The following is a 17,920-nucleotide window of genomic DNA, read 5'->3' as shown; positions in this document are numbered from 1 at the left end:
GATTGTGTCTCCCTCTCTCTCTGCCTCTTCCCCTCTGGCCCTCTGGCCCTCTCTCTCTCAAAAATAAATAAAACATTAAAAAAAATTTTTAAATAACAAATGTTAAACTGTTTTGTATATCAGCAATGATACACAAATGTAAAGGATAAGAAAGGACAATTGATGGAACAAAATTAAAGAAAACCATAAAAGCATTCAACAAGTATTTATTTACAGAAGGAATTTATGATGAGATCCAAGAACTCTTACTAATTATATGGATGAGCTTAAAGATACTGAGAAACTCCTGGAAAGGCATATAAATTTCTGTTATGTCTGTGTGTTTTCTGGAGAAGAGTGTCTAAACTTTCATTCCATTCTCAAGGGACTCCATAACTCCAAAGAGATTATGATCAACTGAGTAATCAACCAGGGGGATAAAGAAAAGCAATGAAGCAGATGTTTTTATAAAATTATCAAATAATGGGCATTCGAGGAGTAAAGGAAGAAGAGAAACGAAATAATGAATAAGTTCTACCAGGTGTCAAGGTCTTCATCACTGAGGCACATGGCTGAAATGAAATATAAGTAATCAATAGAAGGGAGGGGACAAAAAAGTAAAGGTGACTATGAGGTTATTCACATGGAAAGGCCTAAGATAATGGCAGAACTTGTAGGGATGAGAAGATTATAGGTCATGTGCCTAAGTTTCTAATGAATACAAGGAAGTCTCAATAAATTATTGCGATCAAGAAATGCACAAGCAGATATGGGTGAACCACATATTCTCCCCTGGAGCAGGGATTATTTAAAAAACAAAAAACAAAAAACAACCCAGAGTAGTAATGTATTATAAGCTATACTAGGAAATCAGGATAATGCCAGACTCTCTACCCAGACCCGTTATAATAGAGAAGAATGAGTTTCCTATGTTTGAAGATGACTATAAGTAACTTAGGGGAAGAACCAAGAAATGGCTGAAAATGAAGTGTGGTTACTATGGAAAAGAAGGCCAGAGGCACAAAATGAAAACAATGTCAGAAAATAAATCATTAGGAAGGTCTCATAAGACATCAGGATATCAAGAAGAACTCTTGTATTTATGACTGTCCCTAAAAGTGACAAGAATGAGGATGACTACATTACCTGCCTTCAAGTTTCCAAATGAACTCTGTTCCTAAAGCAGCAATGTGAGGAACCAGGTACTGTGGGAACGCTGTTAACAGAGGAAAGTCTGGTGTATTCATTAACGTCAAATTACATTAGAAATCATCAGTCAGGTCTATATATTATTGGAAGCAGGGTTTAAGGTGGCGAGGAAAGGAAAAAGGAACAGAGAGACCCAAATATATTTTTTTAAAAATTAATGGGTAATCAGACTCCCATTACCATCCCCTATCTCCAACCTGAACCATTGTTCTAAATGTCAAAGACAGGTATAGGCTAAGTCCCCAGATGGTGGTTCTCAAGCATGTGTGAAAAGCCATGCACAGCACTGCCTCAGGTGTGTCTGCCATTTTCCTCCACAAATGCTTTAAGCTCTTCTAGAGACCAGAGGCTGTGGAGATCAGGAGAGAATGAGGTTACAGGGTATAAAAGGCCTGATGACTGCTAGTAACTGACAAGTTTAGCCTTGAAGAGAGTGAAAAAAATACATTCCTCTCGGACAAGAGTTCATACTGAGTGAAAAGTACAGACAAGTTCAGGGGTAGAGGGAAAAGACAATGAAGGATTTCATACCCCAAGCTTCAAATTTCCCAGAGAAATAGATGGCTAGTCATTGGCTCCAAGTAAAGGGAAAAGAAACAGATCTGAGTACTTGAGAAGAAAAGTTCTGAGTCACTAGAGAGAATGGGAAGATAGGAAAATCAACAATAAGGGATGAATAAAGATACCAAACAGTATCAAGGGCCACTGAGGTTAAAATCCACTGAATCTGTTACCAAGGGCCATTAGCACAGTTTTGTATTTTCTTCAACTGTCTGGAGACAAGGGTATAGTCAATCCACTCCAGGATAAGTGCTATTGGAGAGTAAACAAAAAAGGATACTATGACTTCAGTGGAGACTCTTGAGGCTTCCTGGAGGGGAGGCTGACAGGTTTTCAAAAATAAAAGTCGGGTTAGTCCTAGGACACATGCAAAACAGTTTCTATCCTGAAAAACTTAATACTCAGGTATTAAGGTATCTTAATTAGTACTAGTTTGCTGTTCCTCTAAGGATATCTGAACATGAAATTAAAGCTTCTTATAAATAAGGTTTTCCTGAATCTATAGTTAGATGCACAAGGCGCCAACATCTTAGCCTTCACGTTTTTTCACCCGGATAAGAAACCATATGGGTAAACCATAATCACAGAGGTTTCACGTTAAACTCATGAAACATAAATTCATTTCACATAGAATCATAGTTAATGAATGCCATGAAACTCTAAACAACAATGTTGTGTTCTAAATTCTTTTGCTGGTTCAATGATCTCTACAGTAGGCATTCAGTTACTGTTGTCGGCTGGACAGTTTATCCAACCACAAACCGAGAATGCCTGTCTTCACTGCATAGGAGGAGGCAGCACCTAAGGCGAGAAACCACTAGATGAACACCATTAGGAAATCAAAGCAGGATCCTTCGGGTATCGGGATGTATTCAGAGGCGAGAGATTCAAGAAGCAATTTACCCGAAAATGTCACCGCGCGAGAGAAACTTGTATTACTAAGTTCCTCTCGTTTCCAAAACAATAAAGATATGCGAAGCTCATAAAGGCTGCCCTGGACGTCCCCCGCGAGTCCACCAGGCCGCCAGCAGCTGCAGACACGCTCAACCAGAGGTGGGAAGCAAGCTCGGTTCCGCTCCTCCCACCGTTAAGGGAAGGTCAAAGCCGCACCCGCCGCCGTGGAAACGCGGAAGCCGCTCCTGCCTTGGTGTAAGGGAGGGCCCGACCCCTAGAAATGCTCGTCCCTAAAGACCAACCTTAGCGTCCCGGCCCTGCCGCACCTCCGTCGCGTCTCAACTCCGACTTCTGAAGGTCCTTTCTCCCCTAACCACAAGACCCACCAGCCTCGTTTTCCTCCTCTTCCTGGGCTTCCACCACGGTCAGCGTACCCTCAGTTACCTAATGACCACTCCCCTGGTCCCGTGTTTACATTGTGCTTGCCCTTTGCCGACCGGAAGCGGAAACTAACATGCCCGACCTCCTACCTGCCTGCCTTTGATGCCAGGTCTCTCAAGAAACTGGCCTGGCCGACCCGAGGCGTCGGAACCGCTCAGGGAAGCGGGTAGGGAAGAGGCGACTCTCAAAGCCCTTAAGGTCGGCCAGTCCCTTTCCCGGGACCACAAATCCCAGAAGTCGCTGCGGTAGCCTCCACCCCCATTATCCTCTGGGATCTGTAGTCCGGGCCACCCGGACCCGGAGCGCCCTCTAGCAGCAGTCGGGGGCGTCAGGCGCGCGGACGACGGCAGTGCCGGAGCGCGGGAAACTGCGGCTGCGCAGGTTGAGGTGCGCGCAGTCAAAATCAGGCCCCGTGAGACTGCGGGACTCGTTCAGTCGCGAGGTAAAACAAACGGGGGTAGGGGAGAAGGACTTGGACGGGAATTCATAGCATTAAAATGGGATCCTGCCTTAAAGGAGTTTACAGTCCAGCTGAGAGGCCAGCCTAGACGCAAAGGACTAAGGGAAAACTCCATTGAAAAAGGGTTCAGGGGAACAGATGAAGCAGATCAAGGAGGCCCTTGGTTCAACTGTACGCTTCACGTCGGAAAACATAAGTAAATTGGGACCAGAAGAATTAAAACCTAAACGTAGGTGTAGTTTATGTCTTGAAAGTAATTAAGTGGGGAAACGTAACCCAGGAGACTGTTTAGGAAATTGAAAAGATGGTTAATTTATCGACGTGGCTATCTTGTGCAAGGGAAGACCAATTTTGTAGACCATGCCTTTTCAACCTCAGCGTTGTTTGTCAAACTGCATAATCTTTGTTGGAGAAATGGAGTCTCCTGTGCCCCGAAGGGTGTTTAGCAGCATCTCTGGAATCTACCCACTCGATGCCGTTAGCATCCACTACCACCACCATTTTACCTCCAGTTGTGACCAATCAAAAACGTCTCCAGTCATTGCCCAATGTTCCTGGAAGAAAAATTGTTCACCCGCCCCTGCCGCATTGAGAACTGCTCTTGGACAACAACGATTCTCCAAGGTGATCCTCAGACCCCTGAGGGTTGCCAAGGCTTCTTCAAACTATTTTTATGCTCATAGGAAGACCTCGCTGGCCTTTTTCACCATGTTAACTTTGCACTGATAATGGAAAAGCAGTGATGGGTAAAACTGCTGACAGCTCAGCTGGTATCAAGCCAATGATACCAAACTGTGCTAGTTGTCCTTGCAGTTTCACCACCACACTCATACTACCAAAAACACAAAACAAAACCACTCAAGAATGTCCTTTAGGAAGCGGTAAAAATCATTAAAATGACCCTGGAGTAGTTTTTAATCTGTATCACAAAACGGGAAGTACTCATTAAGTACTTTTGCCGTGTATTGAAGTATGATGTCACCAGTGAAAGCAATTGTGAGATCGCATTATAAACTGAGGTATACACTTTTGTCGTGTGGAATGCAACTCTTATTTAGAAAACAGCCAGCAGTCCAGCTGGTTATTCAGGATTGGGTATGTGACAGGCCTTATGAAAATGAACAAAAGGAGCCTGTTACTTCAGGAAAACAATGGACAGTGTTGCCAATTATACTGTCATATCATAGAAGTATTATCATTTGGAGTATACAACTACTGACATTAATTATAAAAGATACAAAGGTAGTAGAATGTTTCTTAAGAAGGGTAGAGGTTTACATGACTGTTCACTGCAAACCTAAATCAGTGACAATTCATCAAGTCAAATATTTATGATTTGCACACTTTTCTGTAATACTTCTTTAAGCCTTTATAACACGTGTCTCTCGGACAAGACATTCAGCAGGATTTATGCCTTTATAGTCACATTCTTAGTGCTTGGTTCATAGTAGCTATATGAGGGGATATAATTTGTAGAGTGACTAATTAAGCGGTGCTTAAAGCTGTACTCCTTTCTAGGGGTCTTTCCTAAATCTCCCAAATAACTTTACTCTGATAAAGGCTACCTCCAACACTGAGTTTTCACACTTGACCCACCACTTCCCTACTTACTTTGTCCTATGAACTTGATGTACTTATTAATTTATTTAATACATTTCTCAGGCTATTTATTGACAATATGATCTTCCAAGTTGCTAGAAATCCTCTAAATTTATCATACTTAGCATTTATTGGCATTCACAATAAGTAGAACAGTCTATTTGCCTACAATAGAACATTTCAATAAATATTGATTTTTCAAACAAGAGCATTTATTGTACAGTTTTATACAGTCAGGGTAAATAAATATCTAGAGCAATTTATAAGTTCCCTAAAGAACAATCTTATGTGCTATTCATAGCATTCTTTAGTACTGTTTTCTTTTGTTACAATTATCAAACTATTTTAACGATTTGGAATGCCAACAATCTGGCACAAGGCCTAACAGTGCCATACGGGATATAAGATTTCATTACAGTTCAATTCTAACAGTAGTGGAATTCTAACCAAATCTAATGTTAGCAACCAAGGAAAACTGGTAACCACTTTGGCTTTTATTGTATATATCTTAATATTTTGTTCAGGTGGTTAACTTTTACATGAAATCAAAACTCAGTAATTTAGTTGACACAAAAATCACACGTCTGAGTGTTAACATTTGTTTAAGCACTATGTTTTATATTTAGGCACACTGTCAAAAAGGTGCACACATGGTCAGCTAGGAGTAAGTGCTTTTTATTTAATTTTTCCGGAAGTTAAAAATTTAAGCACACTGTAACAGGAAAAATTATGTTTTTATCATCCACTTTCTAAATCAAAGTATTTTAAATTATATACCTAAATATACCCCGGTTGAAACATATGCAAACACATCTCAGAAATACTGTACCACAAAGATTGATTTCTACCCCATTACCAATTTATAGTTATGTTGTATGTGGAATTTCATTCATCTTGTCAGGAGAATTCACAATGAAAATAAGACTTCTGCTGTGTATGGAGGAGATGGACAAGAATTAAGAGGAAAAGATTTAAACAGCACACCATTTGTTTTTCATTCCAAGGATGCCAGTCCAAGCATAGATGCATGGAGTCCTACATCTAGCCACAGTCCACCAAGCATTCATTCAGTGTGAATGGTAAAACTACAAGGTCAAAAAGCAGGGATTGGAGGGGGGATGGGGAAGGTGAAAGCACAGGACTTTTTATATAAAATCATTTAAAACTCTGAAAAACTACAAAAGCATCTCAAGAGAAAATATAATCAAAGTAAAAGCAATGGAATTTATTTCAGTGAAATTATTTTAAATTAGATATATTAAGCTCCCATATCCCCCAACCTGGTAGAAAATTTCCTCTTAGTGAGAAATCATTTATTTTAATGGCAAAATTTTTACATATCAGTAAAATCTGTTATATTTAAAACTATGTATACAGTACATTTCTGGCAAAAACCTTATACATCTTTCAGTTGTCAAGACAAAGTAAAAATATGGTTGCATAAATCACAAAAAATATAAATTGCTGAAAAGATAATAAAAAAAGATTAAAAATCATTTGCATTGACTCCCTTACATCTTCAGTTAGTAAGAATTTGCAAACTACAATAAATTTTTGAAAATTCTGATGCAACCTCGACACATTCAACCAAAAGTTGTCATTTCAAATATCCCAGCTTAAAAAAGAATCTGCTGCAATAATCTGTGCGTTTATCATACTATTTGTACAAGTGCAATATTTAAATATCTTCAAAATAAAACTCAGTAACTAAAAGGAATCACAATAACTTAACAAGCAGCAAAGTTTACAAAATTAACAATTTTTAGAAGGTCCTATTTAATTGGTTCCTCCTTTCAATCCCCCCCCCACCGCCCCACCACCTCCCCACAACAGCTTATAGAGACATTCTGACAATGTCTTAGTTCTATGTACAAATCTGTAACTTTTCAAAAATACAGTCTTCTGTTCTTAACATCAGGAACATAATGCTGCATTTAGAGACCCTACATTAAATCAATATCCCAAAAATGCAGGGCCACATACAAGTTATACAGTTTTGAACTTAGTATTTAAGTTGCACTCCTATTATTTTATACAGCTTTCAGATTCTAAGTTGAATAGATAAGTCCTGGACATAAGCAAGATTTTTCTTTTGAATTCACTGCATGTTTCTAGGGGTACTGGAACCAAATCTACAACTATAGTTAACTGTGCAAGCTATCAAGACACTTGAGTATATTACTGTCTGGTTACAAAGGTGTTCACTGTATTTGCCAAAAATAGTCCTATAATACAAAAGTATTAAATGAGAAATAAGATAGCTCTTCTGCAATGGAAAAATGATTGATACCAAAGAAAATCAATACCTTGAAGTTAAAATAGTATAAGGCAATTATGGGTGATATAGTACTTTTTATTTTTTATTAGCATACACAGGACACCAATTTTAACTGAAGTGCCTTTAAATCTTCATTTACAACTATTATGGAATGCTACTAGGAAAAAGGAAGGATCAAGGAAAAGAAAGTATAGAGATCTTACAAAGATTAATTAAGCATCTTTAGGCAGTTCCCATAATGCTTTTTAAAAAATGATTAAAATCTAAAACAAATGTGACCATTTAGAAGCACTAACTGATTCGTTCCATTATTTTATTGAAGTAATAATGTCATACCTGGCAATGTCTAAATTTTCACTGAATCCTGGTTTGAAATAGCCAGCTATAAAAGAAATTTGAAAGACAACTGGGGAAACCTAAATATGCATGATTAGATGACTTTAGGGAATTACTAATCTGATAATAGTATTATGTGTTTTTAGGAAAATGTTATTTTTTTTAGGAGATGCTTGAAATGTTGAGGGTGATAAGTATGTCAGCAACATCCAAATGGTTCAAGGAGAAAAAAACATATATATCTATATACACGTACATATATACACTATGTCTATATACATACATAGATATAAAGCAAATGTGGCAAAATGTTAACCAGTGTTGAATCTAAGTGGTAGATACACATGTGATCACCCTATAGCCTTTCTATTTTTGTTTTTAAAAATGGTCACGATAAAATTTGGGAGAAAAGGTCTTATCTGAGCATTTAAATGGTAGGAAATATTCTGTGTGCTAAATCAATTTAAAAGATACATAATTGAATGACTAGAAATTTTTGTATACATTCAATACTGACGGACATGAGCAGCGGAATTTGTGAGATTGACAAAAACATGATTTATTTATAGCATATGCAACTCAGCTCTTGTGACAAAAAGAGAAATTTATGTACAGAATATAGTGAGACAAATTTTAAGATTTAACTTAGTGCCTAGAGTATCTGAATATATAAGTTCTGTGTGTTTTTGGATTTATCAAGCTAAAGAAAAAATTTTAGTTATGTCTAATTTAATCTTTGATATGCTTACCGTATACTAAAGAATATTAAGGGAAGAGATATGGAAGAGTTGTCCAGCCTGTCACTACTAGAAAATACCTGCTATGTAAGAAGTTCAGGATCCCCCCAAAACAAATCACCTATAAAGGTCGCTGGGGATTCTAGGCAAATATTTATTGAATAAATTTATGAAGCAATTATAGAACATATCAACTTGTAATAATACATGAAGGCCTTTATGGTAAATTAATATTCTACAAAGCCCTGTATACATTAAATATAAAACAGCCAAAAATCAAGTGAGCCTGAGAGACCTATAATTCATTGTGAAAATTACATTATGCTATATGCCTACTGAACAATGAACAAAATTATCTTAATTCATTTTTGCACATTAGGCTTTTAACTATTAATCATGTTCCAATTCCTGTGCAAATTGCATTCCAAAAGGCCAATCCTCAGTTATAATTATAACTTGATTATAAATGGAAGCATTTGGCTATGATTTTTTATGCATGCTTATTGCTATCAAAGAAATAAGCAAAGTTTTAGGTTTACTGTGCAAGAATTTTAATTAGATTCGCACACATTTCAAAAAATTCTATCGTGTGACTTCCAGGTCTTGGAGTTAAGTCAACAGGAGAAGAGTCAAGTGAGGTCACAGATGAGGTAAGTGAAGCTTCTGAGGATTTTCCTTGAGCATCAGCATCTGAATCATTCCTTTGGCAAGATCGATAGTTGCTAACTGATCCTGATCTCTGTGGAGTAGCAGTCCCTGATTTGGCTTCAGTAATTTCATCTGGGTAAAAAAAAAATTCAATTTATTATAATCCATTACACCCCATAATTTTTATTCTTTTAAGTTTTGTTTATTTTGAGAGAGAGAGAGAGAGCGCGTGCAAGCATGAGGGAGGGGAGGAAGGGCAGAGAGAGAGGGAGAGAGAATCCCAAGCAGGCCCCATGCTGCCAGTGCAGACACAGCCCAACACAGGGCTCAATCTCACAAACCGTGAGATCATGACCTGAGCAGAAATCAAGAGTTGGATGCTTAACCGACTGATCCACCCAGGTGCGCTTCCAGCCCCCAACAAAAGTTGAATAGTATTTAATTTGCTTCTTTGAGTGAGACCACTGACCACCTATCAAGAGCAAGTTTATTTTGAAAACTTTCTAAAATAGAAGTGATGAATCTGTGTTAAACCATTTGTCTTCTTTACATACAGTACATATTCTCCTCATGCCTAATCAACATTGGGTATAGCACATAGCTACTCATCAGTATGTAGCTACTCATCAGACTTACACTCCAAAATTAATAGCCCAATAAACTAATAACATGGGGCTCAATAAACATCCTTCCCTAACAATAAAAATTCATTTCTCTATATTAAAATCATAGCAGGGGCGCCTGGGTGGCGCAGTCGGTTAAGCATCCGACTTCAGCCAGGTCACGATCTCGCGGTCCGTGAGTTCGAGCCCTGCGTCAGGCTCTGGGCTGATGGCTCAGAGCCTGGAGCCTGTTTCCGATTCTGTGTCTCCCTCTCTCTCTGACCCTCCCCCGTTCATGCTCTGTCTCTCTCTGTCCCAAAAATAAATAAACATTGAAAAAAAAATTTATATTAAAATCATAGAATAAATGCACTTAAAATTTGGGAGAAATCTTGGAAATCACCTCATCCAATGCTTCATTCTATTGATAAAGAAAATATAACCTTCAAAAAGTGTAGTGACTTGCCATAGGTAATAAAGAGGTAAATCTAGAACCTCCTTTGCCTGTCATCTCACTGCTTTTCACTCTCCCACTTTCTCTTTGTATATAAGATCTCATGAAATGATTCCAATGAACAAATTAAGGAAAAACTAGAGTTGAAAATACAGTACACAAAAACAGTAAATGTTCATTCAACTGGCAAACCCAGGGGCTAATAAACCTAAGGTTATAAATTTGAGGCCAGTACATTACCGCTGAAACCTGTGCCTTTCTGACACTAAGTAGGTACTATTCTTTTGTTTATGAAAAAGACAAAAAATTTATAGGTAAATCTAATAATTCCATAGGATCTTAGATAAACAAAAGTGGTAACAGATCTTAATGGATATGGCCAATGAAGAACTGCTAAAAACTTGTACTTAATTAAAGGCTCTGTTTATGAGAAAACATTTATATATACAGTTATACTCTTGAAATGCTAGGATAGAGTATTTACTTGATATTATGAGTCAAGTGTGCTCTGTCAGGCTTTTTAATAGATAGTGTTAAATTCGTTTTGAGAGCGTATGCATATGGGAAATCTGAATTATAAAAATTTCAAACCATGTTATAGTATCGTATCATTTACTAGAAGTCTATTATAGTTTACTCATACAAACATTGGCATAAAGATATTTTTCCCATTTAAAAATAAAAATAAAGTAATCCCTATCAAAATAGCACACTACTGTTCACTGAACTAGAACAAACAATCCTAAAATTTGTATGGAACCACAAAAGACCCCACGTAGCCAATTAGTCCTGAAAAAGAAAACCAAAGCTGGAAACATCACAATTCTGGACTTCAAGCTATATTACAAAGCTATAATCTTCAAGACAGTGTGGTATTGGCACAAGATCATTGGAACAGAATAGAGAACCCAGAAATGGACCCACAAACATATAGCCAACTAATCTTTGACAAAGCAGGAAAGAATATCCAATGGAAAAAAGACAGTCTCTTCAGCAAATGGTGTTGGGAAAACTGGACAGCAACATGCAGAAGAATGAGCCTGAACCACTTTCTTACACCATACACAAAAATAAACTCAAAATGGATGAAAGACCTAAACATAAGACAGGAAGCTATCAAAATACTGGAGAAAACAGGCAACAACCTCTTTGACCTGAGCCACAACAACTTCTTACTTAACCTGTCTCCCAAAGCAAGGGAAACAAAAGCAAAAATGAACTACCGAGACCTCATCGAGATAAAAAGCTTCTGCATTGCAAAGGAAATAATCAACAAAACTAAAAGGCAGCTGATGGAATGGGAGAAGACATTTGCAAATGACATATCAGATAAAGGGTTAGTATCCAAAATCTATAAGGAACTTATCAAACTCAACGCCAAAAAAACAAATAATCCAGTGAAGAAATGGGCAAAAGACATGAATAGACACTTTTCCAAAGAAGACATCCAGATGGCTAGCAGACACATAAAAAGATGCTCAACATCACTCATCATCAGAAAAATACAAATCAAAAACAACAATAAGATACCATCTCACACCTGTCAGAATGGTTAAAATTAACAACTCAGGAAGCAACAGATGTTGACGAGGATGCAGAGAAAAGGGAACCCTTTTGCACTGCTGGTGGGAATGCAAACTGATGCAGCCACTCAGGAAAACAGTATGCAAGTGCCTCAAAAAACAGAACTACCCTATGACCCAGCAATTGCACTACTAGGTACTTATGCAAGGGATACAAGAGTGCTGATTCGAAGGGGCACATGCACCCCAAAGTTTATAGCACCACTCTTGGCTATAGCCAAAGTATGGAAAGTGCCCAATGTCCACTGACTGATGAATAGATAAAGAAGATGTGGGGTGTGAGTGTATATGTACACACACACACACACACACACACACACACACACACACACACACTGGAATATTACTTGGCATTCAAAAAGGATGAAATCTTGCCATTTGCAACAATGTGGATGGAACTAGAATGTATTATGCTAAGCGAAGTAAGTCAGAGAAAGACAAATATATGATTGTGTTCATATGTGGAATTTAAGACAAAACAGAAGAACATAAGGGAAGGGAAGCAAAAATAATATAAAAACAGAAAAAGAGACCAACCATAAGAGACTCTTAAATGCAGAAAACAAACAGAGGGTTGGTGGTGGGGTGTTAGGTGGGGGGGAGGGCTAAAAACGGGTGAGAGGCATTAAGGAAGACATTTCGGATGAGCACTGGGTGCTCATGTTATATGTAAGTGATAAATCACTAAATCCTATTCCTGGAATAATTATTACACTGTATGTTAACTAACTTGGATTTAAATTTAATAAACAAACAAACAACAATAACAAAAATGTCTGCTTTCTGCAATTAATAATTTACCTCAACTTAATCAATATAAATAGTTAAGATATTCTGGCAAACTATACATAATGGTAATCAGAGATATATTTTCTAAGTATAGGTTTTCACTTTCAAACTATTGAAACAGTAAACCAATACTTATCATAATTTAATGTTTCTTTAAAAATATTCAAGGAGGTACTTTTAAGATTTTATACTGAAGTAAATCATTATTTTGATGACCAATTAAAATACACCTAACTTAAAAAGTCTGAATATTTCAATTTGATCATCAGGCTGTCTCTGATTATTTATGACTGTAGGTAAATACAAATGCACAGCAATCTAAAATTGAGGTTAACAATGTCACTTTTTTTTTTTTTTAACGTTTTTATTTATTTTTGGGACAGAGAGAGACAGAGCATGAACGGGGGAGGGGCAGAGAGAGAGGGAGACACAGAATTGGAAACAGGCTCCAGGCTCCGAGCCATCAGCCCAGAGCCTGATGCGGGGCTCGAACTCACGGACCGTGAGATCGTGACCTGGCTGAAGTCAGACGCTTAACCGACTGCGCCACCCAGGCGCCCCAACAATGTCACTTTTAACGAATTATGATCATTATCTTGAACATTATCTTTAGTCCCAGGAATCCCTATATCATGCTTTCATACAAAAGTGGTCTATTATTTAAGAACACTTTATTAAGAGATAAAATTGGAATCATGTAACTCACAAAACTAATACAGGATGCATACCTCTGATATGTCTCTAGTGTCAGGCTGGGAGCAAAAGGCTGGATGAGAGGAGAAAACTATCCATTAGGTCCCTTACCTATCCAAAACATTTCTCTCTCAGTCCCCTGTAAGAAACCTTACTTGACAAATGATTTCTTGTCCTATGAGCTACTAATCAAATCTATTCACACTGCCTTATCAATCAACTCTAAAAGGTAATAACTGTACTCTAATTCTTAAATGAAAAAAAAAATTTATTAAATATCAGATATAAAAAAATTTAATAAAAAGTTAACATTTATTTCTAAATAAAACATTTTATCTTACCAAAATGAACCACACCAAAAAACAGAAATGTGGCAGAAACTATCATTTTAGGATCGGACTGCATCTGGCTTTAAGGTAATCATAAAAGGACAATACACTGTAAGATTACAGCAAACCTAAGATTCACAAATGCTGACATCACAGAGGCACCAAATCTCACATTTAATGTTCTTTTGCTATTGAATTACTAGGAACAGTTCAAAAAGCTTCAAAAGAATCAAAGACTAAAAAGCCAAGTTAGTTAACAAGGTCTAGTTTGTCAACTAAGTTGTTTTGTGGAAGGTACATACCATCAATACTACGGAAATCCAGTAAGTACGTTCTACTATCCACTTGGTATAACTGTAGACTCATTTTGGAGTATGTACTTGTTACAGGATTCTTCCTTCGAACACGCAAATAATATGGGTTTACAACCTAGTGTGTGTTATGGACAAAAAGAAAGTCAAAAGCAGTTCTTCTATAAAACATTTTATAGACTACAGGTTTAGCAAATGTGCTTAAAGTCAGAATGCCCTTTCTTTTTTACCTTCCATTCGTAATCCAGTTGTTTAATTGCTCTACAAACTTCTGCCATGATATCATTCGGTCGACTTTGACTTCTAATTCCCAAATGCCATTTTGCTTTCCTTACACCTTGGTGTTTTGATTTCTGTGGGTTTAATTCATCGAGGGTGTGGCGTGCCCTTGGCGTTTCAGCAACCAAGAATGGTACTCTTTCAGGATGGGGCCGAGTCAAATGATGATCATCGAGAAAAGAATCAGGTGGGCTTGTTGCCAAGTAAAAATCTTTGGCCTCATTCATTATCCTCCTGTTATCTATTATGAGGTGATAGGCAACTGCCAACGGGTCCTGGTGATTTCTATTATAAAGGCAGCTGAGAACCTCCTCTTCTGAGCATTCAAATTTTTCACACACTTCTTTTAAGGCTTCATCATCAATCATGGTTGAACTATATGATGGATCCTCAGGAAAGAGATATTTTGGAAGATCTTGTTTAAACCATTCATGCTCCCTGAGACAAAGTTAGGAGGTGAGACTGTAAGTAACAGTTTGGGGGATTTAGGATATGAATTCATTTCTATTTATACACATAGGGTATTTTCATTTTTTTTAAACTGAGGCTTTCTTCTGGCTCACATTTCACTGTATATATTGGGGGAAATGCTCCAACCTCCCTCAGATTTTAAGAGGGAAAAAGCAGTGCTGCACTAACTGGAAAAGAAATGTCTTCACTTTTATTTAAAGTTTTGGCACAAATGACAATGACAAACAAATGACCAAGACCAGCTTATTTCCAGTTCAGAGAAAAGAATATATTCTGTGGCTTCATTATTATAATATTCTTGATACAATGTTAGGTGAAAAAAACAACAAAAACAGACAACTATCATTCACTGAATGCTTACTCTGTGGTAGATTTTAGGCTAAATACTTCATATACATTATCTCACCTTATAAAACAACTCTATGAAGATAACAACTCTTCAAATATAAAAGAATATGTTTGACCTAAACTATGTCAAAAACTGCTAAAACTAAAAACATCATGAAAGGAAAACACTCAAAAGAACAACGATTATCTTCTGGGTGATGGAATTAAAGATCATTTTCTGGTGGGGTTTTTTTTGTTTTGGTTTTGGTTTTTTTTTGTTTTGTTTTTGGTGTTTTCTAAGTCTTCTAATTGTCACATATTGCATTTAAATTGGAAAAAAAAACATGTAAAACACAAATGAAAGCACCTTTCACTTAGATATTTTAAATTTTAAAGAATGATTTATCCTTTTCCATTGGTGGTAAAAGCATGCCCTTCCATATGAAACTTACAAATCAGTAATTCCACATGTGATTCAATGTATAGTACCCAAAAAACAAAAGCATGTCATTGATTAAATTAAAAATTCCTCATTACTTGAGATGAACAAAAGGAAAAAAGGGAGTAATTTATGAGATAGAACTCAAATGGCAACACACAAATTTACTCCTACTAAAAAGCATTAATCCTAATGAGAATGCATAAAAGTCAAATATGAAGCATACAACAGAAAATCTTAAAGAGCCACTACAAAATTTAACATCCCATCAGGGTCTATTTTTATTTTCTTTCAAAAGAAAGACGTGTAAGTGAAAAGTAAAAGCCCTCCCTCCTACTAATCTTCCTTCCCTAAGGTAACCAGTTTACTGTGTATTTTTAAATACAAAAACAAATGTGCCTATACACTGTATTTTTTAACATACAAATGACATGACATTATACATACTGTCCTGCAACTCTTTCTTTCACTTAATTTAAATCATTGAAGCTATTAGATCTGATAATCTCCAAGTTGCATTATTACCTGATATCTTTGATTGTGGCCCTCTTCATGGGATCCACCTGTAGCATATGTTTCAAAAGGCTAATCACAGATGGATTTAAATACTGAGGGGTATAAAAGATCCCATCACATATCTTCTTAAAAAGAGTTGGCACATGATCATCATCAAACGGAAGGGTTCCACATAATAAAGCATAGAGAATAACCCCACTGCTCCATATGTCTACCTCTGGACCTGCATACAATCTGTAACAGGAAATACCAATTGGATTAAATAATCATTAGTAACTTGAGAGTTAATTAATCAAAAGTTTTAAATATGGATACTTTATAAAGAATTATTAGAGTATGGTTTCTATAGTCATTGCTTTACACTATACAGAAAGATTCTATATAATTCTATCATCATTATCTTTGAAAACAAAAGTTAAGAATTTTTAGGTTAGACTATAGCTAAAAAATTCTGTTCTTACTCCTTTACTTTGTTCCTCATGATATCAATTAAGAATGTTCTTTAGTGATGAACCCTAAACCCACTCTCCCCCCAAAACCCAAGGCTTCCTACCAAGGTAAAAGGGGCCTGAGGCTGTGAAAGAAAGCCAAGCTGACTGGTTCACAAAGAAGATCCTAAACTGGTATTTACAATACACTGTAGCCAACTGACTTAACTACTGCAGACTGTTAGCACAAAGTCTGGCTTTGGGGAAAGGATGTCTGTAAACTGATCAAATAAACTGTTGAACTAATCCATAAATAGTGCTTTGAATACAAGTTCCCACTCATCCAGGGCTCACAGAAAGACCTTTCCAAACTGGAAAATTAGACTTCAGAAATGGCCCATGCATATATGCATATTTACATTTCTTTCTTTTATTTTTTTTTAATTAACATTGCCCCCATAATTGTTTTTTCCCAAAAGAATTTAGATGGCACAAATGAAATAATTTAAAAACATTCTTTGAACATTAAGCTGATCAAAAAAAATAATGATGAAGCTTGATAAATCTAAAATTAGATACTTCTGCCTTAATCATAGCCATGACTTTACCCAAATATAATTTCTCTGAGCAGGCCAGGCAAGCAAGGTTATGAAAACAGAGAGAAAATACTATACTATTTCTGCATTCTGAATTAGGATATGACACATTCAAACAGAGAAACATGGTTTGAGTGAAACGTTATTAAAAGGTAATTATAAAGACTAGTAACAAACCTAGCCATCTGTTTTCAATTTCAGTAGTACAGTGAAAAACAATTACTCTTTAAAAATTAAATTTTCCTGTCATCTAATCTATTCAAAAAGCTGCACTGTATAAAGATCCTCATGTTCTCAATGCTGGTGGTCAATAAATTGAGAGATTAGAATTCTTATAATACTGCAGTCTCCAGAAAATAAATGAAGTCTAAAGATTTTATCATACTTCAGTCCAATCCCCCAATCACCTTATCATAAAACAAAAAGCTACTACAAAATGTCTTCTATCTGAAAAATTAAAGAGGTACACATTATACTTTTAACCCTTCATCTAAGTAAACCATTTCTAAATAGTAGGTATTCCTGTATTATGCAAGTTTTTAATGTCTGACCTACCTTTAAAACTTGCTAGTTTTAAACCTTCAATTTCTTCCACCAGGGGGAAAAAAGAATTCTCTTCTATAAATGGAATCCTTAATTCTTATGTTTTATCCCTAAAATATAACACTTTCTGGATAAGAAAAGAATAAGCCCTAAATGTCTTTCCTTTCACTACAATTTAATATGACACCACAGACAGACAAAATCTAGGAAAAAAAAGATAATTACAAATGTATTAGTGTGGGAGGGTGTCAAATACTACCTTCCTGAAATTACTTCTGGTGCAGCGTAGTTGGGTGAGCCACAGCTTGTTCTTAAAAATTCACCATCTGACATCATGTTTGAAAGACCTGAAAATGTACAAAAAATCAACTATTCAAGATTTCCCAAGGAAATAAAAACAAAACTCCATTAAACAATA

The 17,920-nt window shown here is 36.5% G+C and overlaps 2 protein-coding genes across 9 annotated transcripts in view; both read right to left on the bottom strand.

Annotated features, from left to right (window-relative positions):
- Window positions 1-3,185, bottom strand: part of TTC33 (tetratricopeptide repeat domain 33) — a 40,978-nt gene extending 37,793 nt beyond the window's left edge. The window contains exons 1-2 of one of the 3 annotated variants that reach the window (XM_043599415.1): window positions 2,946-3,185; window positions 1,130-1,195 (exon numbers count right to left, since the gene is read on the bottom strand). The gene's annotated coding sequence lies outside the window, so the exon portion shown is untranslated. Of the gene's footprint in view, window positions 1-1,125; window positions 1,196-2,945 lie in introns of all 3 variants that reach the window. The other 2 variants (XM_043599398.1, XM_043599406.1) reach the window with 2 other exon arrangements.
- A 3,162-nt stretch (window positions 3,186-6,347) lies between these two features.
- PRKAA1 (protein kinase AMP-activated catalytic subunit alpha 1) overlaps window positions 6,348-17,920 on the bottom strand; it is a 36,834-nt gene continuing 25,261 nt past the window's right edge. For 5 of the 6 annotated variants that reach the window (XM_043599360.1, XM_043599368.1, XM_043599377.1 and 2 more), the window contains 5 exons: window positions 17,762-17,849; window positions 15,945-16,169; window positions 14,134-14,620; window positions 13,895-14,021; window positions 6,348-9,274 (listed from right to left, as the gene is read on the bottom strand). In XM_043599360.1, coding sequence (XP_043455295.1) covers window positions 9,030-9,274; window positions 13,895-14,021; window positions 14,134-14,620; window positions 15,945-16,169; window positions 17,762-17,849 — 1,172 coding nt within the window. In that variant the 3' untranslated portion in view covers window positions 6,348-9,029. Of the gene's footprint in view, window positions 9,275-13,894; window positions 14,022-14,133; window positions 14,621-15,944; window positions 16,170-16,267; window positions 17,327-17,761; window positions 17,850-17,920 lie in introns of those variants that run through there. The other variant, XM_043599389.1, reaches the window with a different exon arrangement.

The sequence above is a fragment of the Prionailurus bengalensis genome, chromosome A1, assembly GCF_016509475.1.
Source record: "Prionailurus bengalensis isolate Pbe53 chromosome A1, Fcat_Pben_1.1_paternal_pri, whole genome shotgun sequence".
Taxonomy (NCBI): domain Eukaryota; kingdom Metazoa; phylum Chordata; class Mammalia; order Carnivora; family Felidae; genus Prionailurus; species Prionailurus bengalensis.
This window is presented reverse-complemented; position numbering and strand designations above follow the sequence as displayed.